The sequence below is a fragment of the Trachypithecus francoisi genome, unplaced genomic scaffold (assembly GCF_009764315.1).
Source record: "Trachypithecus francoisi isolate TF-2019V2 unplaced genomic scaffold, Tfra_2.0 Lachesis_group8, whole genome shotgun sequence".
In the NCBI taxonomy this organism is placed as follows: domain Eukaryota; kingdom Metazoa; phylum Chordata; class Mammalia; order Primates; family Cercopithecidae; genus Trachypithecus; species Trachypithecus francoisi.
In genome coordinates, this window is record NW_022681473.1 from 112,090,091 (window position 1) to 112,111,829 (window position 21,739).

At 38.7% G+C, this 21,739-nt stretch overlaps 2 protein-coding genes and 1 pseudogene across 2 annotated transcripts; all 3 read right to left on the minus strand.

Annotated features, from left to right (window-relative positions):
• Nucleotides 1-4,963: 4,963 nt before the first annotated feature.
• Nucleotides 4,964-10,686, minus strand: LOC117080863 (olfactory receptor 6X1; the record flags this gene model as incomplete). The annotated part of the gene is made up of 2 exons (XM_033206229.1): nucleotides 10,016-10,686; nucleotides 4,964-4,997 (listed from the first exon to the last, which is right to left on the minus strand). Coding segments are annotated over exons 1-2 (684 nt in total), but the record flags the coding sequence as incomplete, so codon positions are not given.
• Nucleotides 10,687-10,989: 303 nt separating this feature from the next.
• Nucleotides 10,990-11,931, minus strand: LOC117080864 (rho-related GTP-binding protein RhoQ-like). The gene is given in 2 exon segments (XM_033206230.1): nucleotides 10,990-11,508; nucleotides 11,511-11,931. Coding segments are annotated over 2 exon segments (615 nt in total). The 5' UTR covers nucleotides 11,926-11,931; the 3' UTR covers nucleotides 10,990-11,308.
• Nucleotides 11,932-15,724: 3,793 nt separating this feature from the next.
• LOC117080865 lies at nucleotides 15,725-17,220 on the minus strand (annotated as a pseudogene).
• Between the last annotated feature and the right edge of the window lie 4,519 nt (nucleotides 17,221-21,739).

Below are 21,739 nucleotides of genomic sequence, written 5' to 3' on the forward strand. Positions count from 1 at the left end.
CAGAGCTAATAGGTGTGAACCCAGAAGGCAGGACAACTCCAAGCGGGGAGGGGGGCTTCCAGATCATAGGTAGATACAGACAAATAGTTGCATTCTTTTGAGTTTCTGATTAGCCCTTCCAAAGGAGGCTATCAGATATGCATTTATCTCAGTGAGCAGAGGGGTGACTTTGAATAGAAGGGGAAGCGGGTTTGCCCTAGGCAGTTCCCAGCTTGAATTTTCCCTTTAGTTTAGTGATTTTGGGGGCCCAAGATATTTTCCTTTCACACAGGGTATGTATAAACATATAAAAGGAGATTTATTATAAGGAATTGGCTCACATGATTATGGTCGTTGAGAGGTCCCGACATCTGCTAACTGTAAGCTGGAGAACCAAGGAAGTTGGTGGTATAATTCAGTCTGAAGCTGAAGGCCTGAGAACCGGAAAGAGATTGAGGTGCTGGTGTCTGAAGGCCAGAGAGCAGGAGGAGATGATGTCCCAGCTCAAGAAGAGAGAGGTGAATTTACTCTTCCTCTGCCTTTTTATTCTGTTTGGGCCCTCAATGGATTGGATGGTGCCTACGCATATTGGTGAGAGTGATTTTCTTAGTCTACTGATTCAAATGCTAATCCCTCTTTTTTTTTTTAGACAGTCTTGTGCAACCTCCGCCTCCTGGGTTCAAGCAGTTCTCCTGCCTCAGCCTTCCCAATAGCTGAGATTACAAGGCATGCGCCATCACGCCCAGCTATTTTTTTTTTTTTTTTTGGTATTTTTAGTAGAGATGGGGTTTCACCATATTGGCCAGAAACGCCCTCACAGACACACCTACTAATAATGTTTTACCTGTTATCTGGGCATCCCTTAGCTAGTCAAGTTGACACATAAAATTACCCAATACAAAGAGAAATATACATTTCATGAAAGCCTACTGGGTACCAAATGTTTTTCTCTGTAAATCTCATTGAATATTTTAAAATATTAGTATTAAGTGCATAAATAACACATAAACATGTTCTTCTAAACATTTGATGCATTCCAGTGTTAAAGAAAAAATTATTCAGTGATACTTGTTAAAGCATGGTAAGGGAGACCTTATTCAGGACCAGAAAAGGTAAACCACTGCAATGAAGTCTTGCTGTAGGGACGAGAGATTGGGCTCAACTCTAAATACAGAATAGGCAAGTGGGAATTTATAGTCAAGGAAATTTTTTTGGAGTTTGGGACATCAATGGATTGAAAATTACTAAGGGGAACTGTCAGGCATAAGGGGGATTCTGGCTAAGTCAACCTAATAGGATTTTTGCTGAAGACAAGTCAGGGTGATCAGATATCACCTGTGGGATGATGGAGGATGAGGACCATGACCAGGTATTAAAGATGGTCAGGTATCAAGGATGGGGGAGTTCCTGCTAAAGGACTTAGAGTTCTTTGCTAACATTAGATTTTACAAGGAAGTACACCAATAGCCCTAGGAGGAGTTTCAGAAGCCTGACAAGTTTGGCGAAGAAAAGAGATTTTGTGAATGGATAACCCTAATTTTTTTTGAGATGGAGTCTCGCTCTGCCACCAGGCTGGAGTGCAGTGGCACCATCTCGGCTCTCTGCAACCTCTGCCTCCCGGGTTCAAGCGATTCTGAGTAGCTGGGACTATGGGCATGCACCACCAAGCCCAGCTAATTTTTGTATTTTTAGTAGAGACAGGTTTCACAATGTTGGCTGTGATGGTCTCAATCTCTTGACCTCATGATCCGCCGGCCTCAGCCTTTCAAAGTGCTGGGATTACAGGCATGAGCCACCGCGCCCGGCTACTAATGACATTTTTACCAACCCTGGCTTCCTCATCTCTTTCCAGAAGTTAGCTATTCTTATGACCCGAGTGTGTTTATCTTCCAGATCTTTTTCTTTATTTTCATGTGCTGTGTACATATGTATCCACAGAAAGTAAATAGTATTACTTTCTGTGTACATATGTGTATGCCTGTGTGTTCATGTTGAATTCTTCAATTTGTTTTCTCTTAGCAGTGGGCCTTGGAGATCTGTTGATAGCAGTAAATAAAAATCTCCCTTATTCCTTCTACTTTCTGCATAACATTCCATAGTGTAAATAGCAATTTGCCTATTGAAAACATATGTTTTTATAATTGTTGGGGTTACAAACAATGCTATAATGATCACCCTCTTTGTGCATACATGCACAAAGACGGATACTGAGAAAGAGTATTGCTGGGTTACAGGTTGTACACGTTTAAGGAATACTGCCAAGTTTTCCTCCCAAATGAATGCACTTGTTTATACTCTTAACAGCAGTGTATGAGATTTTCCCCCCCATATCCATGCCCTTACATCATGTTGCCAAATTGTAAATCTCAGACAGTTTAATGGACAAACACAACATCTAATTGTTTTACTTTGCCTTTCCATCATTAATGGTGAGACTGAACTTTCTTCCATACATTTGTTGGTAATTTGTAGTTTTCCTATGAGTTTTATTTTTCTATTGGACTTTTTTTTTTTTTAATTGGTTGTTAGATGTTCTTTATGTATTCTAGATCCTAATCATTTTACATATATGTTGCAAGAGATATATTAATTTTATGTGTCAACTTGACTAAATTCATGAAAATGTACTGTGTACAAGATGTTTTTCTCTATAAATCTCATTGAATATTTTTAAATATTAATATTAAATTAATGTTTTCCTTACCTTTATAGATTATTGTTTAACTTTGTAGTATTAAAGTTTCAAATCTGATACACTCTTTCCTCCAGTGGCTTCAAATTAGGTGTTTTATTTAAGAATATCTTTTCTGCACCAAAGTCATAAAGGCTTCTCTGTATTTTCTTCTACTACTTTTTGCTTCTCCTTTTTATGATTAGACTTGGAATTTATTTTTGTGAATGATACAAACTGGGGATTCTAATCAATTTCTACTTTGAAAACATGGAGTATGAGATATTTACATAATAGAGGATATATTTACATACAAAAGATATAATCCATATGTGATGCAATCTGAATTCTGTCAGTGCAGTTATCTGGTCTTTCATTTGTCAATGATTTTTTGAGTTACTGCTCTTACAAGATGCTGTGGTAGGTATATGGAACAGAATGGAGAATAAGAAAGATGTAATATCTGTTCTCGTTGATCTAACTTTCACGGGTTGTGTGTATGTATGATATGAAGGAGTTGGGGAAGAAGAAAACAGTTTAAATAACTTACTGTATTCACTAACTGTGGTTATTTAATTATGATTAATTAAATTAATTATAATTGTTGTAAGTTCTCCAAAGGAGAAATACAGAGTGCTATGAGAACATGTAACTGGAGGTCCTAATCCTGGCGGTGGTGCTGGTAGAGAGGTAGTTAGGGAAAGCTTTCTTGAATAGTGACATTTGAATTGAGTCTGTGGAATGCCTGGGCAAGCTGAGGCTGGGGGTGAGGTTGGGAAATGGGGTATAAACCAAAAAGTGTCTGAGACATATATCAATTGATTTAGAGGTTTATTTTGCCAAGGTTGAGGACACACCATGGAAAGTAGGCACAAGTTACAGTGGGATCTGTGGCCTGTGCTTTTTCCAAAGAGGGTTTTGAGGACTTCAATATTTAAAGGAGAAAGAGCAGGCAGGAAAGGAAGGAGGAAAGAAAAAAAGGGGAGGGTAGGCAGCTAGCAAGAAGTCCCATTCTTGTGAAACTCTGATCAGTGCTCAGCAATCCACATTTTACATCTGAAAAACAAGTAGTGGGGACAAAGTCAGTTATGCATAGATCTGCATTTTCTATAAGGTATAGTAAATGTGAAGTAAAGTAAACGTGTCTAGAAACAAAAGGAATTTCAGAAACAAACATATTTAGAAACAAAAAGTATGTGTTTAGAAACAAAACAAAAGGAAGGCAGTTTTTGTGTGATTCAGTTCCCAAGCATAGCTTTTCCCTTTGGCACAGTGAGTTTGGGGTCCCAAGATTTTGTTTTCCTTTCACTGAGGCGAGTAAAAAAGAATACTTGAAGTAATGGGAAATCGTGTATACCAGAGCTCTGAAATGGGAAGGAGCTTGGTGTACTGGAGAAACTGAGAGGAGACTGGTGTGGCTGTGGTCTGGGAGCGATAGAGGAATTTGTGAGACCTGATACTGTGGACAGAGATCAGACCTAATAGACTAATGGTCTTATAGGTTGAATTAACTGCTAAAATTAATGAGAAGCTGATAGGGTATGGTGGCTCACACCTGTAATCCCAGCACTTTGGGAGGTTGAGGCTGGTGGAACACCTGAACTTAGGAGTTCGAGACCAGCCTAGGAAACATGGTGAAACCTTGTCTCTACAAAAAAATACACACACACACACACACACATGCATACACTTAGCTAGGCGTGGTGGCATGCATCTGTGGTCCCAGCTACTCCGAAGGCTGAGGTGGGAGATCACTTGAACCCAGGAGGTGGAGGTTGCAGTGAGCCAAGATCACGCCACTGCACTCCAGCCTGGGCAGCAGAGTGAGACGCTGTCTCCAAAAAAATAAATAAATAAATAAAATAAATAAAATTAACGGAAAGCCATTGGAGTTTTTTTATTAATTGAGCAACATGATTAGATATACACCTTTGTAAGGTCTTTCTGGTCACTGAGGAGAATGGAGGGGGTCATGAGTGGATGAGGAGAGGTAACTTAGGAAGCTATTACTGTAGATCAGGTACTTGGACTCAAGCAATAATAGTAGATATGGAGGGCATTGGGTTATTTCTTTAAAACTATTTAATGCAGAGCAAAGAACTAATTGTTAGAAAGATGGTTATTGTTAGAAAAATTGTTAGAGGCCAGGCGCGGTGGCTCAAGCCTGTAATCCCAGCACTTTGGGAGGCCGAGACGGGCAGATCACGAGGTCAGGAGATCAAGACCATCCTGGCTAACACGATGAAACCCCGTCTCTACTACAAAATACAAAAAACTAGCCGGGCGAGGTGGCGGGCGCCTGTAGTCCGAGCTACTTGGGAGGCTGAGGCAGGAGAATGGTATAAACCTGGGAGGCGGAGCTTGCAGTAAGCTGAGATCCGGCCACTGCGCTCCAGCCTGGGCAACAGAGCAAGACTCCATCTCAAAAAAAAAAAAAAGAAAGAAAAAAAGAAAAATTATTAGAAAATAGGATAGAGAGAGGTTATTTTCCAAAAGTTGAAGAAATGGCAGGGGTAATTAGTGATAGTGAAGTGAGCTCAGCTGAAAGTTTGCATAGGAGTTCCACTCTCCTAGTTGTTCAATCCAAGTCTGACTGAACACCAGGTATAGAAAGTGAATGGTTCTGGAAGAGCTATGTGTACATGGCATTTTTGTAATTAGAGTCATTTAGACTTGCAAGAAGAATCTGTGATTCAAAGTGACCTGGTGGTGAGCCACTTGGTCAGGCACTAGATTAGATACCTTGGTAAGTATGTAATTATCTGCATTCAATGTGTCTGTATTATGCTTTATATTTTCTCATATTTGATTTTTACACTCTGATCCCCAAGTTAGTTGGTCATTTGTGAATACCATGGAGTGATAAGGTCCTGATAAAAACAGAGGTGGCTTTAGAGATATACCTTAAGGAAAACAGCAGGAAATCTAGTCTGAGACACGTTTAGAAAAATAGTCTGTAGCTGGATAAGCTTGGAAAAGACCATATACTCTATCCTCTTCTTGGAAATTTATAATGCATACGAAGATCCCTAGAAATGAAAAACAAAGCTGAGTTTATTACTTGACATGTAAGGGAGAGCTATATCATTCAATGTGATGGGAGTGAGTCTTTCTGAGTTAAAAGAGGAAAGATGAAATCTAGGATAAGAACTGGAAGTTTTGCTCCAATAAGGCAGAATCTTGAAGACTGTCATTGGTTAAGTAGAGGATTGTAAAGTATTATTTTGGAATGGCAATTGCTCTGGTTTTCAATAATTACGGGACAGGTCTTTTTTTTTTCTTCCAACTTTTATTTTGGGTCGAGCGAGTACATGTGCAGGTTTGTTATAGGGGTAAATTGCTTGTCACTGAGGTTTGATGCACAAATGATCCCATCACCCAGGTAGTGAGCACAGTATCCAATAGGTAGTTTTTGATTCTCACTCTTCTCCCTCCCTCTACCCTCAAGTCGGCCCCAGTGTCTGTTGTCTCCTTGATGTCCATGTGTACTCAATGTTTAGCTCCTACTTATAAGTGAGAACATGTGGTATCTTGTTTTCTGTTCCTGTGTTAACTTGCTTACAATAATGGCCTCCAGCTCTATCTATTTTGCTGCAGAAGACAGGATGTCATTCTTTTTTGTGGCCACATAGTATTCCATGGTATATATGTACCACATTTTCTTTATCCAGTCCATCATTGAGGGGTATTTAGGTTGATTCCATGTCTTTGCTATTGTGGAATAGTGCTGCAGTGAACGTATGTGTACATGTGTCTTTATGGTTGAATGATTTATATTCCTTTGCATTTATACCCAGTAATGGGATTGCTGGGTCAAATAGCAATTCTGTTTTACATTCAAGAAATCTCCAAATTGCTTTCCACAGTAGCTGAACTAATTTACATTCCCACCGGCAGTGTGTAAGCATTCCCCTTTCTCTGCAACCTTGCCAACATCTGTTATTTCTCTTTTACTTTTTAATAATAGGCATTCTGACTGGTATGAGATGATATCCCACTGTAGTTTTGATTTGTATTTCTTTAATGATTAGTGATGTTGGGCATTTTTTCCCTTGAATTTGTTGGTCACGTGTATGTCTTCTTTTGAGAAGTGTCTGTTCATGTCATTTGCCCATTTTTTAATGGAATTGTTTGTTTTTTGCTTGTTGAATTGTTTAAGTTCCTTATAGATTCTGGTTATTAGACTTTTATCACGTGCACAATTTGCAAATATTTTCTCCCATTTTGTAGATTGCCTGTTTACTCTGTTGATAATTTCTTTTGCTGTGCAGAAGCTCCTTAGTTTAATTAGGTCCCACTTGTCAATTTGTATTTTTGCTGCAGTTGCCTTTGGAGTCTTCATCATGAAATCTTTGCCAGGACCTATGTCCAGTATGGTATTTCCTATGTTTTCTTCTAGGGTTTTTATAGTTTTAGGTTTTATATTTAAGTCTTTACTCCGTCTTGAGTTGATTTTTATACATAGTGAAAGGAAGGGATCCAGTTTTAAACTTCCGCATATGGCTAGCCAATTGTCCCAGCATCATTTATTGAATAGGGAGTCCTTTCCCTATTGCTTGTTTTTGTCAACTTTGTTGAAGATCAGATGGTTGTAGGTGTGTGGCTTTATTTCTGGATTTTCTAACCTGTTCCATTGGTCTCTGTGTCTGTTTCTGTATGGGCATAAGTCTTAATGAATTCCAAGATGGGATGAATAAAGCTATGTTGGGTTCAAGGTCATATAGGAGGTACTTTTATACACATATGTTTGAGATTTGGAAATTTTTTCCTCTAACTTAGTGTTATGGATTCTTAGAAGTTCAATAATGAAGGAACCTACTTAACCTTTTCTAACCCTGCATTCCCCCCACCCAGTTTGAATTCTGAGTCCTGTTTATGAATATCCTGTGGCATCATGAAAGCACTGCTTTACTTAAGTGTGTGCATTTTCAAAAACAAATTATCTCTAAAGTTAATTGTTAAAGATTTGTTTCAGGTCTATCCAGGTGCTCAACTTTGTCATTAAAGTTATTGATACTAGAAAAATAATATCCAGGGATCTGGGTAGGTTGTTTGTGATATTGTTTGAATGGATCTTTGTGTAATTCTTTACTCTGCTGGAGAAAAGTAGAATAGGAAAGACATTTTGGCTTTAGAGACTTGAGAAACAGTAGGGTACAATGTGAGGTCTCAAGTTCTGTCTTGTCTCTGTGGCCAGGGCTCCTTTTCTTTAAAACAGCTTTCTACCTTCTCTGGACACTGGAGGCCACCCACAATCTCCTTCATGAGGGAAAGGCAGATCTTAGGCATGGCTCCCTGGAAGTCTTCTTGTAATTCATATTATTCTTGATGTTCAGGAGGTTTTACCGTTGGATAGACTTCTGTAACTCTAGCATTTCCAACTCCTAGAACTAATACCCCTGCAGACTACTATAATACCCACACACACACGCACACACACATGTTTTTTCCCGGTAGAATCAGTACCAGGAACATAGCTTGGTATATGATATCGATATATCGGTAAGACATAAACATGCATGAATAAATGTTGTCTATTTTAAGTTTTATGAATTAAAGCCTCGTGGTATTCTCACACCTGTTCTTCCCTCCTTCCCCCTTTTCTTGGATCTGCCAAAATGTGTTTATCCTACCCTTTGTCTACCATTAGACATGAAACCCTTAAGGTCATAGGCTAGGCCCAGAAAAACTAATATTTATGAGATTTGAAGGCAAATTTTTAAAAACTTTTTAAAAGCAATAGTATAGCCCAGATGTTCCAATACCTCTAGATTTAGGTTACCTTGAGTAGTTGCCCAAGCCCCTGCAAATGTGAAGGGCTTCCTAAAATCTCTGCATATTCTGTGGCCATCTCTGTGATATTCTCTGTGGGCTGTTTCTAATCCAAACAATATAATTCCAGACATGAAACGTTATTCCTCCTTGACTCACACACAACACACACATACATGAATGCATGTGACATGCATGTTCTGTTCATACATGCATTTGGTAATATAGGAGACTTTACTGAAGGTTTGAGGGCAAGACTGATCAACATTGTAGAAATGTGACTTCAAACCGAGCATTAGGCATCTCCATTCTTAAACTGCTTTTTAGGTGCCGACTCTGGGGAATTTCCACTGACTTCTTCCCACAGACTCCTCTGCTTTGCTCCATTTTGGGGTTCCTTTTTTCTTCCTTTCTCTGTCATTTCTTTTTTGGAAAATATTAAATGTTACCTTTTTTTTTTTTTTTTTCTCATTCAGGGCACTCTAAACCATTCTTTGTTGATAGAGCTCATGCTAATATTGATGTCCTTAGGTTCTCTCCCTTCCTTTACTTCCAAATGATCTATTTCTCCTGCACAGCTCCAAGATGGAGAAAATCAAGTACAACAGTTGAGATAATAATATTTTTGCCTCATTACATTTTGTTTTGAATTTTCAATTCAAAATTAAAAGGAATGTGCAGTGTTGATGAAAGGAGTCAAACTCTGTAAAATATTGGAAGAGATTTATTCTGAGCCCAACACAAGTGAACATGGCCTCATGGCACAGCCTTCAGGAGATCCTGAGAACATGTGCCCAAAGTGGTTGGGCCACAGCTTGGATTTATACACTTTAGAGAGACATGAGACATCAGTCAGATACATTTAAGATATACATTGTTTCTATCCAGAAAAGCAGGACAACTTGAAGTAGGGGGTGGGGGCCTTCCAGGTTATAGGTAGATTTAAACATTTTCTGATTGGCAATTGGTTGAAAGAGTTATTATCAATAGAAAGGAATGTCTGGGTTATGATAAGGGGTTGTGGAGACCAGTTTTATGCAAATGCAGCTTCCAGGTAGTAAGCTTCAGAGAGAATAGATTGTACATTTGTAAATGTTTCTTATCAGACTTAAGGTCTGTGTTGATGTTAAATGCTGGTCAGCTTTTCCTGAATTCCAAAAGGGAGGAGGGCATAATGAGGCGTGTCTGACCCCTTCTTCCTGTCATGATCTGAACCAGTCTTTCAGGTTAACTTTGGAGTGCCCTGGCCAAGAGGAGGAATCCATTCAGATGACTGAGGGACCCTTAGAATTTTATTTTTTGTGGCCGGGCACGGTGGCTCAAGCCTGTAATCCCAGCACTTTGGGAGGCCGAGACGGGCGGATCACGAGGTCAGGAGATCGAGACCATCCTGGCTAACACGGTGAAACCCCGTCTCTACTAAAAAATACAAAAAACTAGCCAGGCGAGGTGGCGGGCGCCTGTAGTCCCAGCTACTCAGGAGGCTGAGGCAGGAGAATGGCGTAAACCTGGGAGGCGGAGCTTTCAGTGAGCTGAGATCCGGCCACTGCACTCCAGCCTGGGCGACAGAGCGAGACTCTGTCTCAAAAAAAAAAAAAAAAAAGCATATTAAAGAGAAGTGACCCTGGGATCACAAGGACAGTTGCCAGGACACCCAGGAGTTCCAAAATGCTGGTGTCTATGCAGGCTGCTTTCAAAATGGGCCCAACATCACAGTAGAAATGATTGATAACATTATTGCCACAGAATGGCAACTGGTTGAGCAGCATCATCTGACAAAAGACGGTGGTGAAGCCCACCACCCAGGAGCTCAGGGCCAGCTGCAGGCAGAGTTTGCTGGTCATGATGGTGGGGTAGTGAAGGGGCTTGCAGATGGCCAGGTAGCAGTCAAAAGACATGATAGCGAGGATGAAGAACTCGGTGGTTCCCAGGAAGAAGTGGAAGAAGGCCTGCAGCAGGCAGCAGGAAATGCAGATTACTGTTCTTGCCACTACAAAGGTTTCTAGCAGTTTGGGGATGACTGTGGTGGTGTACCAGATCTCTAGGAAAGACAAATTACAAAGGAAGAAGTACATTGGAATTTGTAGCCTGGGCACAGCCCACACAATGGCAATAATAAGCCCATTGCCTGTAAGGGTTAATATGTAGATGAGAAGTATTGCTATAAAGAGAGGTGTTTGTAGGCCTTGGATAACAGGAAAGCCTAGGAGGATGAATTCTGTGATTACTGTCCCATTTCTCATGTCCCTTGATACCCTAGAAAGACAAGCGAGAAAGCTCCTGAGAATCTTAGAGCACAGTTGATTATAGTTGGGACAAAAAATAAGGAGGATTCTGACTATGTCAGGTCCTCCCTTGTCCACATATAAATACGCACTGGCCAACCCTTCTTTACTGATGACTTGGCTGGTTCTTTTGTCAGCAAAACCAGCTTCTAATGGACTTTGAATGTATTAAATACACTTGATGAATGCAAAGTATTTTTTCACCCTTATACAACTATGAGAATAATCATGTTAAATGTGGTTGCTTGTTGTCAGTTATTCATATGACATGTGGATCTAAGCAGTTCCATTTACAGCACTGTTTTTTATGTCGTTACAACATGATGTGATTGTAGCTTTTTAAACTATGAAACCCCTGAGAGATTGTACCTTCTAGTTGAAATAAAGTATTTATAATAGATTGTGGCTTCAGATGCTGCTTACTGCTTCTTAAACCTTTAAGGAACATTCTTAATAACCTTTATAGAATTCTGAGGACAGGCTTTGTTTTCTTTCAAGTTTTGAACTGCTTCATTACCTGTAAAAGGTCTGGGTATAGCTGTAGCATTTCATTTGCTTTCTGAGAGAAATGGACAGTTTCCTTGGCCACTGAAGATGTTTCTCACGTAATTAAACAACAGTTTATACATCTTGATCCTATTCTTTTTTTTACAGTGTGTTTCTTTGGAGTAAAAATGGCTATGATAGCCTCATCAAAAACAGTCTTCAATCCCTTCTGGGTTAAAGCTGAACATTCCACATAGCAGCATGCTCCTATCTCTTTTGCTAGTTTCTGTCCTTGTTCCACACATATAGGTTTTCTTTCATATCATTCAGTCTTGCTAAAGTTTTGGGGTCATCTCGGAGATCAATCTGAGTTCCTATTAATAAAAAGGGTACATTTGGTGTGTATTCCTTAAGTTCCGGTACCCACTCCTCTTTCACATTTTGAAATGAGGCTGGATTTACCACCGAGAAGCATATAAGGAAGACATCGGTCATTGGGTGAGATAAAGGCCTCAGACGGTCATAGTCTTCCTGTCCGGCCGTGTCATAGAGTCCTAGGAGGTACTGCTTGCCCCCCACGGTGACACTGACTGCGTAGTGGTTGAAGATGGTGGGCACATACTCCTCCGGGAAGGCGTTGTTGGCATAGCTCATGAGTAGGCATGTCTTGCCTACCGCCCCGTTGCTGACCACCACGCACTTGAGCATCAGCGCGCCGGGCCCGTGAGCCATGCTGCGGCCGGCTGGCTTCCGGGCATGGTCCCCCTGGAGCCCTCACCCCGGCCCGGGCTCAGCCCCAGCCCGCCTGGGGGGGTCTGCCGCCGTCACCGCCGCTCCGTGCCGCAGGGCCCAGAAGCTCTTTAGTTTAATTAGATCCCATTTGTCAATTTTGGCTTTTGTTGCAATTGCTTTTAATGTTTTAGTCATGAGGTCTTTGCCCATGTCTATGTCCTGAATGGTATTTTCTAGGTTTTCTTCTAGGGTTTTTATGGTTTTGGGTTTTACGTTTAGGTCTTTAATCTATCTTGAGTTAATTTTTGTATAAGGTGTGAGGAAGGGGTCCACTTTCTATGTGGCACATGGGAGTGGGAATGTGACCATTAAGAGAATACGCCATTCAGTTTTTCTCAGGACACCTCCCACAGTTTATACTTTCAATTTCATAAATCTAAGGATTTTAAAAAATCTTTGGAGTATTTAATTATATTAATATTTTAAAAATAACTGGGTTCTTAAGATGCAGACATTTTCAAGGATTTGCATTTATCTTTATGGAGGAGGAATCTCAATTTAAGAATATATTCCTTTAAAAATTAAAAAAATGTTTTTAACTTCAGTCTCTGTGCTAGGAAGAATGTATTCTTTATAAATCTATTACTAAAGTGAACTCATGACAGTTTTTTCTCTTTAATCGTAAAATAAAATGTTTTAAATCATATCTCCTATTTCAGGAAACACCTGAACTTAACTCTCCTTCTAATATATATTTTATTGTTTATGAAAATTGTGTTTGTTAATTTTTCCAATATTAAAATTAGCATATGCTTCCCAAGTTTTAAAAGCTCCAAAAGGTGGGAAAAAGAGATGTAATTACAATCCCACTCTTCAAACATGGTTAATTAAACATTTTCTTTCTTTTTTTTTTTTTTTTTTTTTTGAGTCGGAGTCTCGCTCTGTCACCCAGGCTGGAGTGCAGTGGCTAGATCTCGGCTCACTGCAAGCTCCGCCTCCCGGGTTTACGCCATTCTCTTGCCTCAGCCTCCCAAGTAGCTGGGACTACAGGCGCCAACCACCTCGCCTGGCTAGTTTTTTGTATTTTTTAGTAGAGACGGGGTTTCACCGTGTTAGCCAGGATGGTCTCGATCTCCTGACCTCGTGATCCGCCCATCTCGGCCTCCCAAAGTGCTGGGATTACAGGCTTGAGCCACCGCGCCCGGCCTTAAACATTTTCTATAGTGCGTTTTCTTCCAACTTTAAAATGACTTTTCAAAATAGGTGATTTGACTTTACGATTTTAAGAAGATCTTAAAGGTATTACTGCTCATGTTTAAAATGTATACAATGTTTCAACGTTAAAGGTCTTTTTTAGCATTAGATCACTACCAATTAATTCAATGTCATAACCATAAGAAAACAAACTATTTCTTAGATTTAGTGGAACAAATTTCCTCCTCGAGTGAAATAAATTTCCGGGTTGAAACCATAGTATAGCCCTCAAGAAAATGAATTCTGTCAACAACCCAAAGGTGTAGGAAAGAGATTATCTGCTAGGGCTCCCAGGAGGGAATGCAACCTGCTGACATTTTATCCTGGTAAGACCTGTGTTGGGTTTCTGACCTACAGAACTACGAGATAATAAATTTGTGTTGTTTTAAGCTGCCAAATTAGTGGGAATTTGTTATGGCAGCAATAGTAACCTAATATGGTAACTTTTGATACCGTGTCTTAATGAGGGTCTGATTATAAGCACAGAGCAGAAAATTACAGGACTGCTTCATTCTTGGTGACTTTGGTCTACCTTCTTTTTGTCTTTAAACATTTAACCACTTTAAACATTTGTCCACTTCATTATCTTATGATGGACTATGCTTTCTTATAATACTCTGAATTCATTCCTAAGAGCACTTTCTTTACCTGCTCTTCACTGAGAGATTCCATGCCAATTCTTAAAGTCTCTATCTTTGTCCTCTCAGCTAGAAAGTCTAATTGTCTTTTTCCCATTCCTACACTCTTTTTAGAGTGCTTACTCCCACAGCACCTACTCAGTGGCATTGTGGACACAGGGTGATTTGACACCTTGCTGACTCATTCTTCTTACAAATAAGTGAATCAGAAGTGATAATCTTACTCTAGTTGGACCAATCATATCCTCCTCCCAGAAATTTGGATTTTGAACTCAGATTATTTTAAATATGCATCCACTTAAATTTAATGCATATCAATGCATTCAAATACATTCAATATCTATACCCTTATATATTGAATATATATATATAATTGAGTATATACATATATTTGTGAATGACAAAAGCACCTATCTTCCATGTGCACAGAAAAGTGGAAAAAAACACTGCAGAGAGAGAAAAACAAATCAGGTATAGTTTCTTATGGCTGCTCTAACAAATTACTGCAAACTTGGTGGCTTAAAACAACAGTAATATATTATTTCACAGTTCTGAGGGCAAGACGTCCAAAAACAGTTTCACTGGGCTGCAACCCAGGTGTTGGCAGAGCCACACAGGAGGTTGTGGGAGAAAATAAAGCTTCATTGCCTTTTCTAGCTTTCAGAGGTTTATTTCTTGATTCATGGCCCTTTCCTCTGTCTCCAAAGCCAGCAGAGCAGCATCATCAAATCTCTCTCTACTTCCGTCATCACATGGCCTTCATTTTTGTAGTAAAATCTCCTTTTGCCTAGCTCTTATGATGACATTTGGGATTACACATAGGGCCTACCTGGGTAATCCAGGATAATCCCCCATCTCAATAACTTTAACTTAATCACATCTACAAAAATTTCTTTGCCACATAAAATAACATTCACGGTTTCCAGAGGTCAGAATCTGGATATCTTTAGGGGCCATTATTCAGCCTACCACAAAGTATATGGAGAAAAAGAATACAGAGAAATACAACTCCAGAGAGACCTAAAGATAAATCAGAGACTTAAAGAGAGGAGAATACCTACCCTGGCTCCTTACAAATTTCTAGTTCCTTCTTTTTGTCACTTAGCAGGTCTTGATGTTTCTTATCTTCTGGGGTTCCATATGGCACTTTTGATTATTATGATAAGCACATAGTTTACTTAAGCAAGCTTGATTCATTTTCTGATATTTTTTTCCTCAACCAAATGAATGCTAAGATACTCTTCTGTATATGATGGCCACATTGGCCAGTTGCTGTAGATGATAAGTCTAGACTCATGGTCAGTTATGGCTTCTGAATAAATAGTTTTCCTTTCAAACCAATTGCCTTTCAGTCCATTCTAATTGTATCCTACTCCTGGCCTGCCTTGATCTGCAGTTCTGTGTAACTGTTGGCTTCTGGCTTTAGAAAAAGAAGGCAGCTTCCAGGCTAGTTTGGTTTCCCCTCTTAAGTTTTCCATCCACACTTTATAACATAGTGAGGTGCTAAAGGAGTCTGAAGTTCCCATATTCTAAATTTCTGCCACTCACCAATGGTGTAGTTTGGGGCAAGATGCTTAACCTTTGTAAACCTCAGTTTTCTCATCTGTAAAATGGAGATAATGATACTAGCTTTCTAAGGTTATTAAGAAGAATACATGAAATCCATGCATGAATATTTAAGTATACTGTACAAACCCTGGATTATGTTATTGTTATTATTATTATATAATATTTAACTCTCAAGGTTGAAGCCTTGCAACAACTGAAAAGATCCAGTAGAAGTGTTTGTTTTTAATTGTATGTTCCATTTCTTAGACCATCTTGGCTAAGCCTACAACAACAAAAAGAAAAAGCACAACGTCCCCATTTCACAGATGAGAAAACAAATAGACAGGCTAAGTGCCACTTGATTAAAAAAAAAAAGTGATAAAGTCAGGCTCAAAATTTAGTTTTTTTAATTTTAGTTTTGTATTTTTCATTAATCCATGATATTGTGAATGTGCAGTGGTTCAATAATAGAGTTCAGGGAATGTTATTTTCTCTGTAGTGGAATTGTCTCTTCTAAACTGTGACTATAATACTTTGCCTCTGGTGCAGCACTGAGCCTATTCATACCTTCCCATATGCCTTTGATTTTCTGGTGTCTAAATCTGTCTTTCTCTACACTGAAGTAGAGATGAAAATAACCATTCTGAGCAAAAAAGCTTGGTTAAAGTTTTAAGTTCTCCTGTGCCATGAGGACATAATTTAGCTGACTGCTTCTTTCAAGACTTCCTTTACCTTTTCATTTCTTTGACTATAAATGAAGGGATTCAGAAGAGGGGTCAGCACTGTGGTAAGGACAGCTGTCACCTTGTCAAAATCGAGTGAGTGACTCTGGCTGGGCCTCACATACATGAAGATGTTGCTCCCATATGCAATGGAAACGACGGTGATGTGGGAAGCGCAGGTGGAAAAGGCCTTCCGATGTCCTTTGGCTGAGGGGATGTGCGGGATGGTAGAAATGGCGTAGATGTAGGACACAGTGGTGAGCACCAGTGAGGTCAGGAGGATGAGGGAAAATAAGAGGAAGTTTATCATCTCCATGAAATGAGTGTCTATACAGGACACGTGTAGCAGAGGGGCGATGTCACAGAAGGAGTGACAGAGGGGCGATGTCACAGAAGGAGTGACAGAGGGGCGATGTCACAGAAGGAGTGACAGAGGGGCGATGTCACAGAAGGAGTGACAGAGGGGTGATGTCACAGAAGAAGTGACTAATTTCCTTGTAACAGAAAGGCAATCTGGACACCACAATGGTTGGGCACAGCACAGACAGGAAGGCTCCAACCCAGCAGCCCAGAACTAGTAGAGACAGGCCCTCCTGTTCATAATGATGGTGTAGTGCAGGGGTCACAGATGGTCACGTAGTGGTCAGAGGACATCACTGCCATGAGGATAAACTCCACTGTCCCCAAGAAAAGAAGAAATACGTTTGGGTGATGCACCCAGCAAAAGATATGGTCTCCTTGTCCTGCAGGAGACAGGCTAATAGCTCTGGGGTAACTGAGGTGGTGAAAAAATGTCCCAAAATGACAAATTACTGAGGAAGAAGTACATTGGGGTTTGGAGGCAAAGATTCGCTCATATCAGGGAAATGATGGCAACATTTCCTGTTAGAGTAAGCATGTAAGTAAAGAAGAGGACCACAAAAAGGGAAATTTGAAGCTTTTGAAAAACAGGAAAGGCCGTCAGGGTAAACTCAGTCACTGTGGTCTGATTTGGGATGTCCATTGCAGGCAATGCTTAGTGGGCCACACATCTCTGAAAAAAAAAAAAAAAAAAAACACAGAGATGACACTCAGCTTAAGGAAGTTTTCGACTCCCAATATCTGTGATAAGAGTGAAGTAGAAAAAACTTCGTGTGAGGAGTCAAGAGTGATTCGTTCACAGTCTGCTTCTGACTTTACTAAATGTGGTCCCTTTGGTAAATGACATTACTTCTTCTGACTTCAGTATTCTCATATTTAAAAGTTTGGATTGAATGAAATCATCCTCAAGGTCCCTATAATTCTAGTCTTTATGATTTTAGTCTCTTTTACACAATGCTCCTTCCTGTCTCTTTTTTGCTCTTCCTGACCTATTTTCCCAGCTAAATTCTGTTCCTAAAAAGAGAGGCATACTTAACTGAGAATCCAGTCAATTATTTGAAAAATTGAGAAAAAGAAGATTAATAAAACTTGAGTTAGGCAGGGTGCGGTGGCTCACGCCTGTAATCCCAGCACTTTGGGAGGCCGATGTAGGTGGATCAAGAGGTCAAGATATTGAGACCATCCTGGCCAACATGGTAAAACCCTGTTTCTACTAGAAATACAAAAATTAGCTGGGCATAGTGACATGTGCCTGTAGTCCTAGCTACTCAAGAGGCTAAGGCAGGAGAATTGCTTAAACCCGGGAAGCGGAGGTTGCAGTGCTGAGATCATGCCACTGCACTTCAGCCTGGTGACAGAGCGAGACTCCATCTCAAAACAAACAAATGAAAAACAAACAAAAAAAAACCTTGAGTTACTTTTCTCAAAGTTATTTCAACTTTGAAGGTATCTTCTAAATCAAAGAACACAAACTGCTAAAACTGGCCAAGACAACTTAAGGGGAGTCTATATTTATCTCTACCCATTTTTGTTGTTATTACCAAGTTTTGAATATCAGTGTAATATACAATTGGACACAAATTATTCTGATCAATCAGTCTTTCCCTAAAGCTACTTAGTTTTCCTTTGTTTTTACTTTATAATATAAATGTTTTGATGTCTACACTGTTATGGAACAAGTAGGTCCGTGATACATAATTCATAATTTGTGCAACCTATTTTAAATATTTTTGAAAAAAAATCTTACGGGAAAATGATTATTTGTTGTTGTTTGCCATGTTACATTTAAGCAGCATCCAAAAGAATAACAAACGTTTCCCGTTCCCTTCTCCAACTGATTCTTACAGGTTTTCCCAAAGTCTTTTATACTGAACATTTTTTCCAGCCATTTGAAGAGTAGATTATTAATAATACTGCAAAAAAGTGGACGCCAAAACATGTATTTGATCTATCAAAAAGACGTATATGAAACACTCAGCTTAATCTCTGAATACTGCCCAGCTTCACCGAAGATCTAGTTCATGTCTGTGTAATTCAGTTGAAGCACTGTCCTCTGGTGTATTATTTTGTGGCTAGTCCTCTAGTTTCAAGTTAAAACAACCTTTTATATCTCTGAATTTGTTAACGTGGTGCACACAGAATTTCCTCTTTAAGGGAGGCCATTTCCTCAGACTCTCTACCTGGGAAAAGTGACCTGCCAGTAGCTGTTATTATTATTAGTTTTTCATTTATTCATTCTTTTAATTAACACATAGTTTTCTTTAGCATATGCCATACATCATGCGAATTTCCAGGTGCTGGAGCCATACCAGAGGGAAACAAAAAATATAAAGCAAAAACAAAGCAAAAATGTTACCAGCAAAAACTTCCCCTAGGAAGCTTACAATATAGTTAAGGGAGACAGAAAATGAGACAAATAAGTAAAATAAATGCTATGATCTTGATTGTGATAAGTCTCAGAGCTAAGACACTTTTTCTAAACATATTTCCATTTGCAAATCTGGCTGTGAATTTTTCTGGTTCTTGTAGTTGCTTCTTTATTTTTATTCGCTACTCATTTTTCTCATGAATCAAGGTAACCTTATTATGTTAATAATTATCTTCATCTTTTCTGTTGCATATAAGAAAATTCTGGTTTCTTATAATTTTTTAACATTTCTAGGTTGTTGGTAAGTACACTTTACAAATGCATAGTGGTTTTTGTCCATCTAAGAGTAATTTTCAAATGTAAGTGGAATGGAATAACTTGACTTGCTGTTGAGCTTAGTAGCAAAGCTCTTTTTACTCCCTTAACATCCTTGGTCCCGGTTTCTAAATCCATGAGTATTTGTCCTCTTCACGTTCCTTCCCAGTCTAAATATTTCTTTTGTTTTTCATGAGGTCAGGCACCATATCTATTTAATACCTCATTCTTTGAGCGCAGAGGTGCTCATTGATTTACTAAATAAATAAATCAGAATTGGGGAAGCTTCTCCCTTAAGCGTGGGTTGCAGCTGCCCCAAAGGTAAGCCATGGTCAACTCTATAGCCTGCATTTTCATATATCCAATACAGACTTCTGTCATAACCTGTGCTTTCTTGGTGTGTTTTTCTTTGTCTAGTTATCATTATCTGTGTAGTTTTAGAAAACTGATTCCTGTAATATCAATACTGGGCTTGAGAAGGAACCCAAACACCACAATGCCTAATCAAGATCTTTCATAGTTCAGAGGTGGGAGACAAACAAAAAGGGAAAAATCTATGATAAAAGGAGAAGCTTACAATAGTAAGGTGAATTGTTCCACTTCTTCTAGTAATTTTTCAAATTGTTACAAAGTGGGCTATTTAATTATATTTTAAGTTATTAAAGAACTCCAAAGAGTAATATCTATTGAAATAGGCTCTTGGCACCAGTAGAAACTCTTTTTACCACAAATACTCTAATGTTCTCTCCTCGCTCTACTGCTCTTTTGCCCAGACAGTAAACTTTCAAACTATTGACTACGGTACAAAGAGCATAACTGTATCTGGTTAGATAAGTAATAATGTTATTGAGGTATAATACAAAAATAGAATAGAGCACATTATGTAGACAAGGAGAAATGCTTTAGAATTGCCCTGCATTACCCCCTCCTCCCTTCATTACTGATAACACTGAAGACTGACAGATATCTTAAGGCAGAATAATGAAGATTTTCATAACTATCATCCTGTTGTTCAATGCCTATCATCCCATTGTTCCTTTCATTTGTCTAATTTCTTTACAACATCCTTAATGTCTTACATTTTTTTTTCTTGCGAGATAGTCTTTTAGGACCCTTATAGGAGCTTGAGTCCCCTCTGGTATTTTAAAAATTGAACAACTCAGGCTTTTCAAAATTATTATACAATTTTTAGACAATTAAAATCTGTGATTGTTGAAAACAAACGGAGTTGTTATTTGCCATGATTGTCATAAAAAATTTATCACTATAAAAAAATGGTATTGCGAGCTTTCTATTTTGCTGTACTTTGGGTCAAATGTACATCTCTGAGAAGAAATGAATATGTAGCATTACTCTCCTTTGTGGAGTCTCTTAACTTCTGAAAAGAACCTGGTCTTTTTAAAGTAATCTCAGGGCCCTGAGGGCCTCATCATATCCAGGAAGGAAGGCTCTGGGCTCTCTGGACTGTAACGACCTGTGTGTAACAATTTAGGCTTTCATTTTCAATTTTGTCATTTTAGACAATTGCATAAAATCGCACATTTAAAGATTCAAGAATTAGTCAGGAAAATGTGGTATAATAGGAAAAAGTATAGCAGGTTTTAGAATCAATGATGTGCTATATTTTTTGTTTAATCACTTGTAGCTTTATGATCTTTTAATAGGACTCTTAAGCATCCTGAGTTTTATCTTCCTTATCTCTAAAATGGCAAAAGTAGTAATGCCAGATTCAAGGTCCTAAGACAGTGCCTACCACTACCTATCTAGTAGGTGCTCACTAAATGTTTGTTAAGAACATAGGGTTGGGAAAGGGTGAACAGAAACGCAATAAGATGTGATGCAGGTTGGGGATTAGAGATAACTCAAGTTCTTTACTATCAGTAAAATGTAAAAAAGTTAGTTACTGAAGTATATTAAAAGATTTAATTACATACTTATATTAAAATATAACATTTGACACCCTCCCTCATAAAATATTTGACAGAATGGTAATTACTTTTTAATTTATAAAATTACCTATAAACAAATTTAAGTGACACTCAGACTGTTTAACATATAAATACAGATAATTACATGGCAAAGTTTACTTACATTACACTGCTTGTAGAACAATTGGTAATTACTTCATTCAAATATGTAAGAAATTTGAACTTCGAGTATTTTTTTCCTACTCCATATCATTCATTATTCTTTAACTGCTTTCATTGCTCCAATTTTGAATTCTCTATAAACCTACCTCTGTTTTAGCTGAGACTCTTCCCTACAACACACTTAATTCCCTTTGCAGAACCATACTGAATGGTTATTCAATTTTAGCTGGAATACTCCATCCATCTTCCCTTGATTGAGAAGCTATCTTTTTGTCATCTTTAATTACTTTTCCCAGTTATTTTTCTTAGTCACATTGAAGAAGTCTAAGTCTTGATTTATACTAACTCCAAGTGTTACACCATTATTTAATCATTTCATTCTACATATCTAGTGTATCTCAAACTTTGAATATTCCTCTGAGTTTCAAGGACTACATTTTTGCCAAAAGGATTTCGATTTGGTAGTGAATCAAGACATTAGACACGATTGAATTAAGCATAGGTCCTTGACTTCTATTT